The 13,922-nt window shown below is 30.0% G+C and overlaps 1 protein-coding gene across 1 annotated transcript; it reads right to left on the reverse strand.

Annotated features, from left to right (window-relative positions):
- Positions 1 to 1,508: 1,508 nt before the first annotated feature.
- Positions 1,509 to 2,567, reverse strand: LOC106299388 (transcription factor ORG2-like). The gene is made up of 2 exons (XM_013735485.1): positions 2,221 to 2,567; positions 1,509 to 2,072 (listed from the first exon to the last, which is right to left on the reverse strand). Exons 1-2 carry the CDS (start codon positions 2,518 to 2,520, stop codon positions 1,623 to 1,625), a joined length of 750 nt encoding a protein of 249 aa, XP_013590939.1. The 5' UTR covers positions 2,521 to 2,567; the 3' UTR covers positions 1,509 to 1,622.
- Positions 2,568 to 13,922: the final 11,355 nt, after the last annotated feature.

Here is a 13,922-nt window from a genome sequence, read left to right on the forward strand (position 1 = left end):
AAGATTGACTTAATATCACTGTTTGAACATATTTTTCATGTTTGTCAACTTGAGCTTTGAATGTTTATACTAACTACACCGCATTTAACTTTAACAAAAATTTCAAGCATATACTTATATACATATTTCTATTTATTTTACTATTAGTACTGCACTAAATTTATTCCGTAGTTATTTTGCATGTAACCACGAACCCTTACTCTGTTTTTTTTTATCTTGGTTTATTTATTTATAGTAGATACATATTATTTCATACCTTTTAGTAAGGTTGATTTGTTTGAACTGTCAACTTTTATTCATGTCATTCAACTTAATTTAAATTTTGACCTACGTATTTTGAACCCTTGATTTATAAAACTTTTGGTTGATTCTTTTGAAGCAAATTATTATAATTGTTGACTATTTTATTTTTATTAGCATATTTTATTAAACACCATGAAAGAATTATTTATTATTTCAGTGTTCACTTATGAATATTGATTTATGTAAAATAAAGTACAAAGTATCAACAAGTCATGACATATTAATCATTACATTAAAAATAAAACAAATATTTGATAAATTTGGTCAATATTGCCAACATTAGTAGGGTTTTCGAGTTTATAAGGAGTATCGACTGATTCAGGTGGCATTTTAGCAAAAGAGATGACCAAAAATATTGTGTGATGAAGCATGAAATAATCCGAGGAAACAAACCATATATAAAGTTATAGCAGCTGACTCATTTGATTGTTACAGATCTTTTGAAAGCTCAGATGCATGGATATTTTATATCAATCACCATCTGTACAAATTAAAGGTGTCCTTGACATTTTCATACACTGATAACTTTAGAATAGTCTCTAAGATGTTTCTTCCTTAACACGAAGTAATATAAAATAGATAGAGTAACGACGGTCGATGATATATCATGTAGAGGCACTATCGATCTATGGTCAACATCAGTCGTTACCTTTAACACGTAGTAAGCAAATTATGTTGCTGTAATTCAGACATCAGCCTAAAAACATTTCAAGAACAGGTCAGAATATTCCAAAATTGTAAATCTTAATAAAATTTTCCAAAATTCTCTTAATTGACCCACATTTTTCCCAAACTAATATAAAATATCCTCTGAGAGCAACATTTATGATTGGTGGCGGTTCCCCGGGTAGAGGAGGAGAAGTGGACGTGGTGGAGGGGGACGAGGCTGCCGATGAACAGTCCAGTTTCCTCCATCTCTTCCTGATAACACGATGTCAACAAAGAAGTGTTAGTAACAATGGCCACACAACCGGAACGATAGAAACATTTTAAATCAGATTAGTTTACCGTTAGGTTTTCAAAAAGAGAACACATTTGGGGGCAGGACTAAGGTCAGGTATGAAAGTCTACAGCCAGAAACATAAGCCCACTTCCAGGGAACACACAAATATCGTTTATACCTCCTCCGGTCGGTTCAATGATGGACATACCTTAATTTTGCTTTCTACTATATATCTAGCATGAACGTAGTAGCAATTCTATTAGTAGTCGACCACTAACTTCGGCCAAAATAGAGCAACTCGATTACAACAAATTGGCCAAGAAGATTTATGTAAATTAAAAAGGACAACATAACTAAAAGAACCAAGCACAAAATATCATCTGAACGAGTTTCCACATTCTTCATACAAGTACAATATCTTTTGACTTAACTCCTCGCAAATTATCTTGTTACTATCAGTCTTGCCTACTTGAAGATGCAAAGTGTAGAAGAGCCTTTCTCCTCGAGAACTCGAAGATGAAACATCCACAACAACAAAACCATCTTCTTCTAATCCACTCAACACATTATATATCGAAAACTTACGAATCTTGGACGATGAGATTTGGACCATCACTTCGTTGTCTCCATTCTTAGTCGCAAAAACGGTGGAGACATAACTAGCAACCGCTTGTGGTTGCTGCTTAACGTAACTTTCCATGTCTCTTTGACCCAATGCTCGCACCAATAGGTCTTCCTTCTTCTGGGTTAGCTTCTTCACTTGCTCTTGCAGATCCGGTATGTACTTCACGGTCCGCAAAACCGTCTGAGGAATGCTTAACTTATTCTGCAAGATGGTAAAGAAAAAAAAAGAGACGATTAACAAATATTCTTCTTCTAAATGGTATCAAACTGAATATGCAGACTAATTATTTCTAATTGGTTTTTGATTTGAAACACATTCACATTACATATATATCAGATCAGCTACTTACCAGTTGATCAGAAGCAGGAAGACATGAACGAAGAGTTGAGAACAAAGAGTTCATCTTCTTGCGACGGTTACGCTCATTAGCATTGTGACTAAGCTTCTTGATCATGACCGAATTGTTGTCTATTCCATTACCCTCAGATGAAGCAGAAACCCCTAAGCTGGTCTGATGATGAGCCACTCCATAAGTCTTCGGTACAGGAAAATCAAGAAACGACGTGCCATCATTGGTGGAGTAGCTCGCGCACTTTCCCGTCAACGCCCAATCAAACTTTGGGAACAAGACAGGGCCCAATTCACACATTTTACCTTGATAAAAGACAAGTTTTTTAGATTATGTTTTCTCTTGAAGCTGTTTTGGTTGGGACTTGGGATTGTCCAGCGATCTATATATATATATATATAGTGTGAATGTGAATAGTAGGATTAATTAACCGATTAAACAAACAAAAAAATCTCTAGTTGTGAAATGAAAGTTAAGAAACCATATTATAAGGGTTATACTACTTAATACCTAGAAAGAGAAATATTATGTTGTGAGCATATACCAAAAAAAAAACACATCTCATTCCATAAGGTGGTATACGGGGAAGGTGATATATAGGCAAGGGCTTATTGCATTAGAGATTTGAAATTTGAAAAGACTTCATTTTTTCCTTTTCAGTCTTCCTTTATTAGATTTAACAGAGGGCAAGAAGTCTTTTCATTAATATTAATTATTTTACTATTATTTTTAAATTGCAAAAGTAACTCACCCAGACTTCTTGCAACAGCGAGAAAACTTTAGAAAAACTTTCGGAAGACTTCTATAAAAGTTTTTTCCAAGAATTCTTCTATAAAAAAGTCAATTTTCTTACAAATTTCGGTCAATTGCAAAACTAACATATTCATTTGAGAAGACTTTTGGAATTTTTTGGTTTTTTTTCTTAAAAAAGGAAAGTTAGAAGACTTGATGGAGAACACATCTAGCGAAGTCTTCTGAAAGTATTCCTGAAGTCTTCTGAAAGTCTTTACGAACAGATCTGAGAAAAAAAAACGACTTTTTACCTTAAACCTGTGAGATGACTTGCTTAGCTTCTCCAAGCACCCAGAACTTCACGACAAAAGCTACCAAGTCGTTAATGACCATGAATCATGAGCTTCAATGTCTCTATGAACCTTACAAAGCTTGGAATCAAAATCTTGATTTTTTGGATGAATTTGAAGAGAGATTGAAAGACATGTGATTTGTGTGCATAATTAATGAGATATGAATAGTAAAAATCGAAAATTTGGTGTATTAAAAGCTTCAAATTGGTTGTTCATGGTTGTTAGTGTATTGATGACAATGTCAATATTGTAAGTACTTGGTGAAGATGAGGATGATAGGGTAAAAGACTCATTTTCAAAAAAAGAAATACAAAAAAGTAATGGTATTTTCGTGAATAACTCGAACTTCTAGGGTGAATAGGGAAAAAGAAAGTTTCAAAAAAGCATAAGTAATTTTTGTGTGTCTTGAAATTTTAGATCATATTTGAAAAAAAAAACTCTTATTTTTTTCTCAAAAATGCTTGTTTTACCGAATCATCTTCATCTTCGTGTTTTATTTACAACATTGCAATTGCCATCAACGCAATAACCACCTTGAACACCAATTCCAAGCTCTAAATGCACATAAATTAACATCTACATCTTCATATTCTTATTTCTTACACACATAAACCATTTCCCTTTCACTTTCTCTCCTATTTCATCCCAAAATACTACCTTTTTTTATTTCAAAATTTATAAGCTTGTTAGAGTTACTCAAGTTCATAAATATTGATCAAGAATGCATGGGTAATTTTCAATAAGAACTTATGTGTACTTGGAGAAGTTAAACATGAATCTCATTGGATCGAAGAATGATTTTCGATTTTTTTAATATATGTTCGCCAGAGAAGACTTCTGTATAAATCTTCTCGTTATAGAAGACTTATACGAAAGTTTTCTTGTCAATGCATATATTAGTTTTGCAATTGAATTTTTGTGTGCTTTTTATAGACGACTTCTCTCGATGTCTTCCAGTTCTTCCAATTTTTTTTTGTTAACATAAAAATCTCGAAAATACAAGAGAAGACTTAACGGGAAGTCTTAATTTTTAATTGCAAAAAGTAACCTAAAATGACTTTCAGCGAAAATGAAAAAACTTCCACCAGTTGAGAAGACTTCCTTGGAAAGTCTTCTAGAGAAAGTAAAATTTCTTACACATTTCGGTCAATTGCAAAATTAACATTTTTATCCGAGAGGATTTCCCAGTAAGTTCTCTCTGGTATTTTTGAGATTTTTTGAAAACAAAAGTAAGCCAATATTTACAAAGGAAGACTTCCATAGAAGTCTGCTGTAGAGCAAACTTCTCTGGAAGTCTTCATTTGTAAATTTTCAATTGCAAAAATGACATAAATGGAAGACTTCCTAGAAGTCTCTTACCAGAACTTTCGTGGAAGTCTTCTAAGTCAATGTGTAATAAAGTTTCATTTTCTCTAAAATTATTTTTTTTTTAATATTTTCTTGTTAATTCATGTATATTAGTTAATATTGGGGCTCATGAATGAAATTCATAACTTAATTGGTGATAATTACGAGGTTACCAACATTCATGTTTATTAATGTTTCTAGCTAATCCGAGAAGACTTATTAAGAAGACTTCCGTTGAAGTTTTCTTCGTTAGTTTTTGTAAACATGTATTTTTAATAGTGTTAAGTAACTTCAAGATAATTATTTTAACTTTCAAAAGTGTTAAGTAATTTTAAGAATATCAAGTCATGTGGCTTAATGTGTTTTCTTAGATCATAAGATATACTTTTTTGACTTTCATGCGATTTAAAATTTAAGTTTCCAGCTTGTCTTTTAAATTCCCGCTTAAAATTTTCTTTTTAAAATTTAAGTCTTTCTCGGAAGACTTCCCAGAAGACTTCTAGTGAAAGTGTTATACGTTCTTCTCTTATGGTAGAAATGAACATATTTACCAATTTGTTTTCATTAACATCTTTTCAAATTTACAAAAAGAATCCACAAATAAAAGAGTACACATACAATTCACAAAACAAACCATAAACAAAACTATTACACTTGGAGTTCGAGATCATTCCTCCACATAGATAGTCCTTATTTTCAGGTGTTAGGTTTTTGAAGACTTCGTGAAAAACTTCCAGAAAATCTTCTAATGCATTATATGTTATAAGACTTCGAGAAGACTTCCTAGAAAATCTTCCAAAGTCTGACTCAGACAAGAAAAACATGCATAAAAAAAGTTTGACTCAGACTTTGGAAGACTTCATGGGAAGTCTTCTCGGAAGTCTGACTCAGATTTAAAAAACTTGCATATCCAAAAGCATTTAAATGGTTTCAAAACAGAGAAAAACTTTAAAAATAAAGTAAGAGCTTTAAGCAACAAAAGAGTTTTCAAAAGCTAGACATGACGACTTACCTAAACGCTCAGATGTGTTATGAAAAAAAGACATTGGAGAAGACTATGTCAGAAGACTTCCAGGAATTCAAAAAAAAAATAATTTTTCAAAATCTAACCCTAAAAATATAAACAATATTACAACATAGGTTACTAAATCCTAAACCAAAAAATACTGTGACACTACATTCACTCGTTTATGTTGAAAACAGTTCAATTTTACTAGATGTTAATTTATATTATTTAAATGTTTATAATTACATGATTTCAATTTTTACTCATCAAAATATCTTTATAAAATTTATAAATTATTTTTAAGATCTATATTTTGGGAATACTTACAAAAGAAGACTTACGGGGTTATATTCGTAAAAATAAATTTTGGTTTTTTGTTTGGTCATAAGGGGATGGTTGTAATTTTACTAGATTTTTGGGTTACATTTGCATTTGATTGAAGTTGGGGTACATTTTTATATTTAAAATCAAGTTCTGAATCATTTTTGGCAAATTCTCCTTTGAATTTTAGTTATATCACAATTACATGTCACACTTTGGAATAAGCCAATGTCACCATTTTTGCTAAAATGATGTGTTGATGACATCAAATCAATCACTTGGTAAATAATATTTAGAAGATATTAAAAGTGTAAAACCGTTCAACCATATGCGTGGAGATTCTCATAATGTTCAGCTGTTATATGGACAGCCATGCATGTTTTATAAACCAATAAATATGTTTAACATGTAAACATAACTATTGACCAATTCAACCTGTAATTACTAGTATTTGTTTCTTACAAATACGGAAGTTAAGACTTATTCTACTTGATTGAATCAACCAATTAAAGATAGGGGTTTAATACTAACGAAATACTTTATTCCACTTTAGCAAAAAAAACAAAACAAATACAAATACTTTATTCTTTGTCAGAAACATGGAAACAAAAAAAAAAGGCTTATTTGCTGAATAACCATATTCACTATGAAAATTAAGAAAATAGTAATGATTTTGACATTATTAAGAAACTAACATTTGTGATACAATTTATCCGGTTATACCTCTTTCGTTAACAATTAACCGGTGAATGTATTATATATTAATGACGTAACTGAGAAAAGATATGGACAAGAGGGAACCAAAAACTTTTCATACGAAAGAAGAAGTATACTTCCACGTGACAAGTTTATTGACCATGTATATACACTCAATGTTTTATTCTATATTGGCGAAGTAGTATAGGATGCAAACTACACCTATAATTCCTATATACTAAACACTAACCCAACCCCAACCCCAACTCTTAAATACTAAACCCTAAACCCTAATCACTAAATCCTAAACCCAAATATAAACTATAATGCATCCATGTCAAATGTTTATTGACCACATACATATACACCGAGTGTTCTATTCTAAATCGTCAAAGTAGTATAGAAATCAAATCACACCGAGAATCCTTAAGCACTAAATATTAACCCAACCTCAACTCTTAAATAATAAACTCTAAACCCTAATTACTAAACTCTAATTACTAAACCCTAAATTTTAATTACTAAACTCTAACCCCAAATATAATTCTAAAATCAATTATAAAACTAAACCTAAATAGAATGAAACAAAATCAATAGCATACTATATATTGGTGAAAGTATGAAATGTCTATGATTACATTAAAAAAAGTTAATGATGACCCTAACTTCAACACCCACCTTCCACATACTAAACTCTAAACTTTAATTACTAAACCCTATACCCAACTATAAACCCTAAATTCAGACATAAACCTTGAACTCAAATAAAATAGAACAAATAATACATATCAGTGATCGAAACTATACTATATAAAAATGAAAATAGAATGGACTTGTGAAATCTATATTGCACAAAAGATCAATAAGTTTTCCTCAACGTCAGAGCCTTTGAAAGTGGTCTTCTTCTTCATCGAGAACGTAAACGGTGGTGATGAAGGTCTCGTAAATCTGAGATGGAACATATTCACTTTCACCAAATTATCAATTAAATATTTATCTAGAAAGTGGTGTGTGAATAATAAAAAACCACGAATTATTTTTATATTTATTTATGATTTGTTTTACAATTATTTGGTAGCAGGTTTCAACGGTCAGTTATGAAGGTAGTAGTGTATTAATATATAAAATACACGATATATCTATGTATGATAGGTCATCTAGTAACAGAGCCAAATATTGTTTTTTTCATAGTCATACCACCTAATTTCTCCAAAAAAATACCCGCAAATTTGTCAATAATTAGGACATATATTTATATTATTTCATAAAATTTCAAAATTTGAATATCAACAAATCATGACACGCTATCTTTGGAAAAGGACAAATAATTAAAGTTTAAAAAACAGAAAAAGACAAATAATTCATAAGTTTAAGGATTGTTTAGAAGAAGCTGCGGGCGTCTTCTTCGTTCATATATTATTCTATGTTTTAACTTGTCAGCAACTGGTCAGCAGGTACGTAAGCATTGCAAGTTGTAAGCATAAACCAGTAATATATATCATTTGATAATGTGATATAATGATACCTAAGGGCCTAGGGCTGTTACTTACTACTTACACTGACTACATTTATTTCGTGGCAATAGACTTATTTGTTTTTGATCGATATATTTTAAAATAGTTGACTTACACCTTGATCAGATTGATAAATGTGATTACAAAGTGGCCTTAATATAATTGTGAATTTACTTGTTTATATGCATGTTATTCGTATCGAAAGTTTTTCCTTGGTCGATTTATTAATTTTGCGTTAACTTTTAATAAAGTTACCTTGTTTCAATTCAATCAACTTAATAGCATCTGATCTACTTATATTAAAAGAGTTATATTTTAGTAGTTGATTGTTTTACGAATTTGACTTATTATCACTGTTTAACTTAGTTTTCATGTTTGTCAACTTAGATTTTATTTTCGTTTATTTGTGTATTGGTAGATTTATATCATCTTATAACTTTTAATAAGGTTGATTTGTTTGAACTGTCAACTTGTATTAATGTCATCCAATTAAGTTGAATTTGCTTTGTCCAAAAAAAAATATATTAACTTGAATTTGACCCTTTTTTTAAAAAAAAAATATTGATTTTGTTGTTTGATTTTTGTTTTGAAGTCAACATATTATGATTCTTGACTTATCTCATCGATTTATATTTTATTTATCAAGGACATTATAAAACGTTTACCATATAAGGTTTATTTATTATTTTTAAAATTTTATTACTGATATTAGTATACATGTAAAACAAAATAATCAGATCATTTATTATTTGTATTTCTCTGAATTTTGTAGTTATTAGCTAAGGACCAACGGACAACTTTTTTTTTAAAGTATAGGTATATTTCAGAGTTTCAGTATTGATTTCAAATTCTTAACAATGTTTAGGGTGTTAAACCAAGTAATATCTTTTCATATTTTGCTACTGTTTCTTGATTTTTTTTCTAATTTGAATTCATATTGTATCAACTTTCTAATATGTTTTCATTTAGAAAATAAAATTCATATTTTTGAGTAACTTCACTACCACTTTTTATCATTCCAACTCAAAATTCTATTATTAACACTAAAACAGTTCATAAAATAAATATCTAGAGATAGAATTATTTTATATGTTCATCAATTGTACTGAAATCCATGAATTTAAAAACCCAATAAATTACTAATAGTATGTTTAATATAAAAACACAAGGTCGTACATTTATTATAAATAAATATATTTATATCACTTTTGTAAATAGTAAGAACTACTCCCTCTGTTCCTTAAAGTTACATATTTTAGAGAAAAATTTTGTTTCAAAAAGATCAATTTTTTACATTTTCAATGTATGTTTTATTAACAAATTGAAAACTTCAAAAAACTTAATTGCACTAATTAAATTTTTATTGGCTTAAAATTATAGAAAAAAAATAAACACAAAAATATATGCAAATTTAATGTGTTTTATTAAAACGTGTGAAAAATCTAGAATATGTAACTTTAAGGAACGGGGGAAGTAGTTTTTAAAATAAAAGGTATCAATAAGTCATGACATACTATGATACTAAGCTATTATATGAAAAAGAAAACAAAATTAGATAAACTTGGTCAGTATTACTATTGCCAACATCTGTGGGCTTACGGAGTAGCGACTGATGTACGTGGCATTTTACCCAAAAATTGAGGAAACAAACCCTAGAGTTGTAGCAGCTCGATTATTTGATTGGCTAAGATCTTTTGAAATGCGTGGATCTTTTATATTGAAAGCACCATCTGTACAAAAAACAGAGTATGCTTTTCATCGTCCATATTATTATTATTATTATTATTATTATTATTATTATTAAGAAGTTTTACATTTATAATACTGTAAGTATTACACACAGTCTTTTTAATTTACATTAGTCGTGATGTTTTCTAATATTTATGTATAAAAATAAGAATAATATGCTAGAAAGCTAAATATGTCTACTTATTCTTCAAAAAAAAAATGTCTACTTAGATATATAAGTATAGATGCTCTAGATGTTATTTTCGTGATCATCATCTCGACTCTTATAGTTCAAAAAAAAAAAAAAATCATCTCGACTCTCTATTATTGTGTTTTTCTAATTTATATATAAAATAATTCACTAAATGTTGCGGATCTGAACGGTAATTGTTTTCATAAAAGTTCTATATATTGGAATAGGTTAAAACGTTAAGTGCTTCAAGTAAGTTTGTATTAAAGGTACGATCTATGCTTATAACTTATTGAAGTTCTCCTAATTTGAAAAAAAAGGTTCTCCTAATTTGGGCTTTGATTCATGTTTTCTCACATCTGAATTTAGTTACTAAAAATATGATTTGAAATTATTTAACAAACTAAATTATTGGAATTTATAACTGGTTATACTTTTATAAATAACTTATAAACCTTAAATTTCACATAAATGATAAAGTTAATACCATTATAAATATGAACGATGAAAAATTATTTATAAATTAACTTTTACAAACTAACTTCATAAACTATTATAAATAACTTATAAGCCTTTATAATTTTGACATAAAATATTAATTTATTAAGTTTTGTAGATTTTTATATGATTTTAAATTCTTATAAAAGGGAGTTATAAGATATGAATATATTTATAAAATTACAAAATTATTTTATAAATATTTCGCAAGCTTTATCAATGGTTTTAGAAACCTTTATACATGATTTATAGATGTTTCTTTTATTAAATTATTTTTCAAACCATGATAAATATGGGGAATTTTCTTACACTACCACATTTTCTGTACCATATTTCATTTTTATCTTAACCATTTTTACGATAAAAAATTAAAATAAAAATACCATTGTATCCCTAACTAATTAAACCTAAAACTAATCTCTTTCTCCCACGACTTTTTCAATTCATGAGCTTCACCAAATCGGACGATATCTCAAATTCTCTACAGCGAAATCTGATGAGATTTGACGACGCTGACGTGTTCTCCGGCGAGATTTGACAAAGCTGACGAGTTCTCCGGCGAACCTAACAAACTTTAAAAGCTTAGACGATCTCTTTGAGGAATGCGTAAGAAACACTAACGAAGGTGACATGATAATATATGGTGATTTTCGTCTCTTTCTTTAATTTTAGCTTGAGAAATGTTCTATATGTAGAAAATAAAAACTAATAAATGTAATTCACTGAGATTTCATAATTAATGATGAATGAGGATCTTCTTTTAGTATCATTCATGAAAATATCATCTACAATGATTTGATTGGGGTTGTTTCAGAAAATAGTGTAAATCTTAACTATATATTACCTTCAAAATTAAACTTTGGTACATAAGAGTTTCTTCCAGTATTTATTAGGAATGATCATCAAGTAACATAATATCTGAACAAACTTCAAGAGTATAGAGGACGTCTTCATCTATGTGTAATGATATACCATGGTATATGTACTTTTAGCATCTATATATGTGCTTGGAGTCTATTTTAGAGTATTTTCAAGTTCATGTACGTTTTGGAAAACTTTGGTGATTCTGGAGCTTTTTGAAGTACAAAACTGCACAGACGCATCATAAGTTTTGGTATGGATGAAGACCTTCCCACGGTGAGATTGAGCTCAAATTTTAACACAACATAGAGCTTTGAGTTTATTTTCCAATGCCACGGGTTTGAAGTCCATCTGACGGTTAGATCTAAAGTTATGCTTGTTTTACTGACAAGTGGTATGTCTGCTTCGCGAGAGGAAGTTGTCTAGGATTAGAAGGAGTGTCGATCGACAGCACAGCCTAGGTCTCGCTCGACACTGATGCTAGAAGACGGTCCGAGTATATTTCAAGACCGACTTAGGCCTAAAAGTCACCACAATTAATCAGAATACCCTTGGCGGACTCTAAACCATATTTATGTGTTTTATTCTTTGTTATAGGGATGGAGAGATAGATTAGAACTCTTTCAGAGTTGATCTAGAATTCCTTCAGAGTTGACCTGGAAATCCTGTGGTTTTGTCATTGATTTCTTATTCTATTATTTATTCAGACTATGTCTTAGGGGTGAGCATTTTACCTGATATCCGAAGTGTCACCCGAACCCAAACCGAAATCCGAACCAAAGTAGCAGAATATCCGAACGGGTATTGAATTAGGAGAGATTGGATATCCAAATCCGAATGGGTAATATCTGAACCAGAATGGATATCCGAAAATAACCGAACATATATATAATTAACCTTATATTTCTAGTTTACATCTCTCATTTTATATAGAATATTTATATTTATACTACACATATTTTAAGTTCATATGATATACATACAATTACGGAGAAAATAATTTACTACTCACTTAAAATGCATGTCAAGCTTTTTATTTCAAGAATTAACAAAAACTTACACCAAAAATTTTAAAACAATAACCAAATTAATGTCTTTTCAGTTTGAAATTGTTATGTCGAAATCTATTAACCATTCAATCTATTAAAAATAAAAAAATTAGTTAAATGAAAGTTATATTTTTAAATACAAGAAATTTGAGAAATAAAATTTTAATTTTGTTTTTTCAAAATCTAAATATCTGAACCCGATCCGAAATAACTGAACCCGAACTAAAAGTATCTGAACCCGACCTGAAGTACAGAAATACCCGAAAATCCAAAATACCCGACCCGAACCCGAACGGATACCCGAACGCCCACCCCTACTATGTCTTGTGTTTCTTCTATTATGTATGAGTAATCATCTTGTTAGATTTAGGAATTTCATGAGCTAAATGTCAAACTGATAATCTATTAGGATTGCTAGGGTGTGACTGTTTAAAGATCTCTACGCCAGAGTAGCTTGTAAGACTAGCAGCAATGGGGGTGTTGAATTTCAAATTCAACAGTTGAAAGTTCACAGTGAGGATGTTGAATTATTTGTGAATCAAACGTGGATTCAAACGAGTTGAAACCATTCAACCTGTTGAATGCTGTAAAAATGGGGCCCACAGGAACATAAAGATGAGAGGAAGAGATAGGTGAGAGAGAGTGGGTTTACGAACAAACATTTGGTACCAAAAAATTTTGGAGTGGGTTTACGAACAAACATTATCTTTTAAAATAATGTTGTCATTTCATTGGTTGTTTTAAATTTTGGAAATTTTTTATCCCCTCAAATCATTAGAACTCAATTATTTTGAAACAATAAATTTTTTTAAAAAATAAACTTTATATCAAAATTCATAATTTTTTATGGTCTATAAATAGAGACTAGTTTCACTTCATTTGGATACCAAAAAAAATCCATCAATTTCACATAAATTTCTATTAATCTCCAATTTTTTTTTTTGTGTTTAAACTTCTTTTTTGGTTAAATGGATCACAATAATAATCCATTTAACACTCAAAATTCGTCAAATTTTTCTTTCAACTATCCAAATCCCAACAACTATCATTTTCAAAATCAACCTTCAAACACACCCCAAAATATACCAAATTATGGTTTTGCACCAAATTTCTTTATGCCATCATCTGTTCAAAACTATCCTCCGTATTATGGATCGGTGATGCCAAATTTATCTCAAAGGCCTCCTATTTCTTCAGCTTCAATGGGTAATGATGTTGTACCAAATATTGGAACAACCGAATTTCCAGAATTTTCTACACAAATAGGTCTTGGTGTCACGAGCGCTGTCAATGAAGGCACTCGAAAGGAAAATGAAGAAGATTCAACTCATGCTCGCCGCAAAAGCCCGAAATGGACCACTGATCAAAATTTGGTGCTAATTAGTGGTTGGATTAAGTATGGAACTG

This window comes from Brassica oleracea, chromosome C6 (genome assembly GCF_000695525.1).
Source record: "Brassica oleracea var. oleracea cultivar TO1000 chromosome C6, BOL, whole genome shotgun sequence".
Taxonomy (NCBI): Eukaryota; Viridiplantae; Streptophyta; class Magnoliopsida; order Brassicales; family Brassicaceae; genus Brassica; species Brassica oleracea.

Excerpts from the sequence above, each read along its gene's own strand:
- LOC106299388 (XM_013735485.1), bottom strand. The coding sequence starts at position 2,520 with ATGTGTGAATTGGGCCCTGTCTTGTTCCCAAAGTTTGATTGGGCGTTG. Across the intron at positions 2,073-2,220 it reads TTCCTGCTTCTGATCAACTG|AATAAGTTAAGCATTCCTCA; the intron begins GTAAGTAGCTGA and ends ACCATCTTGCAG.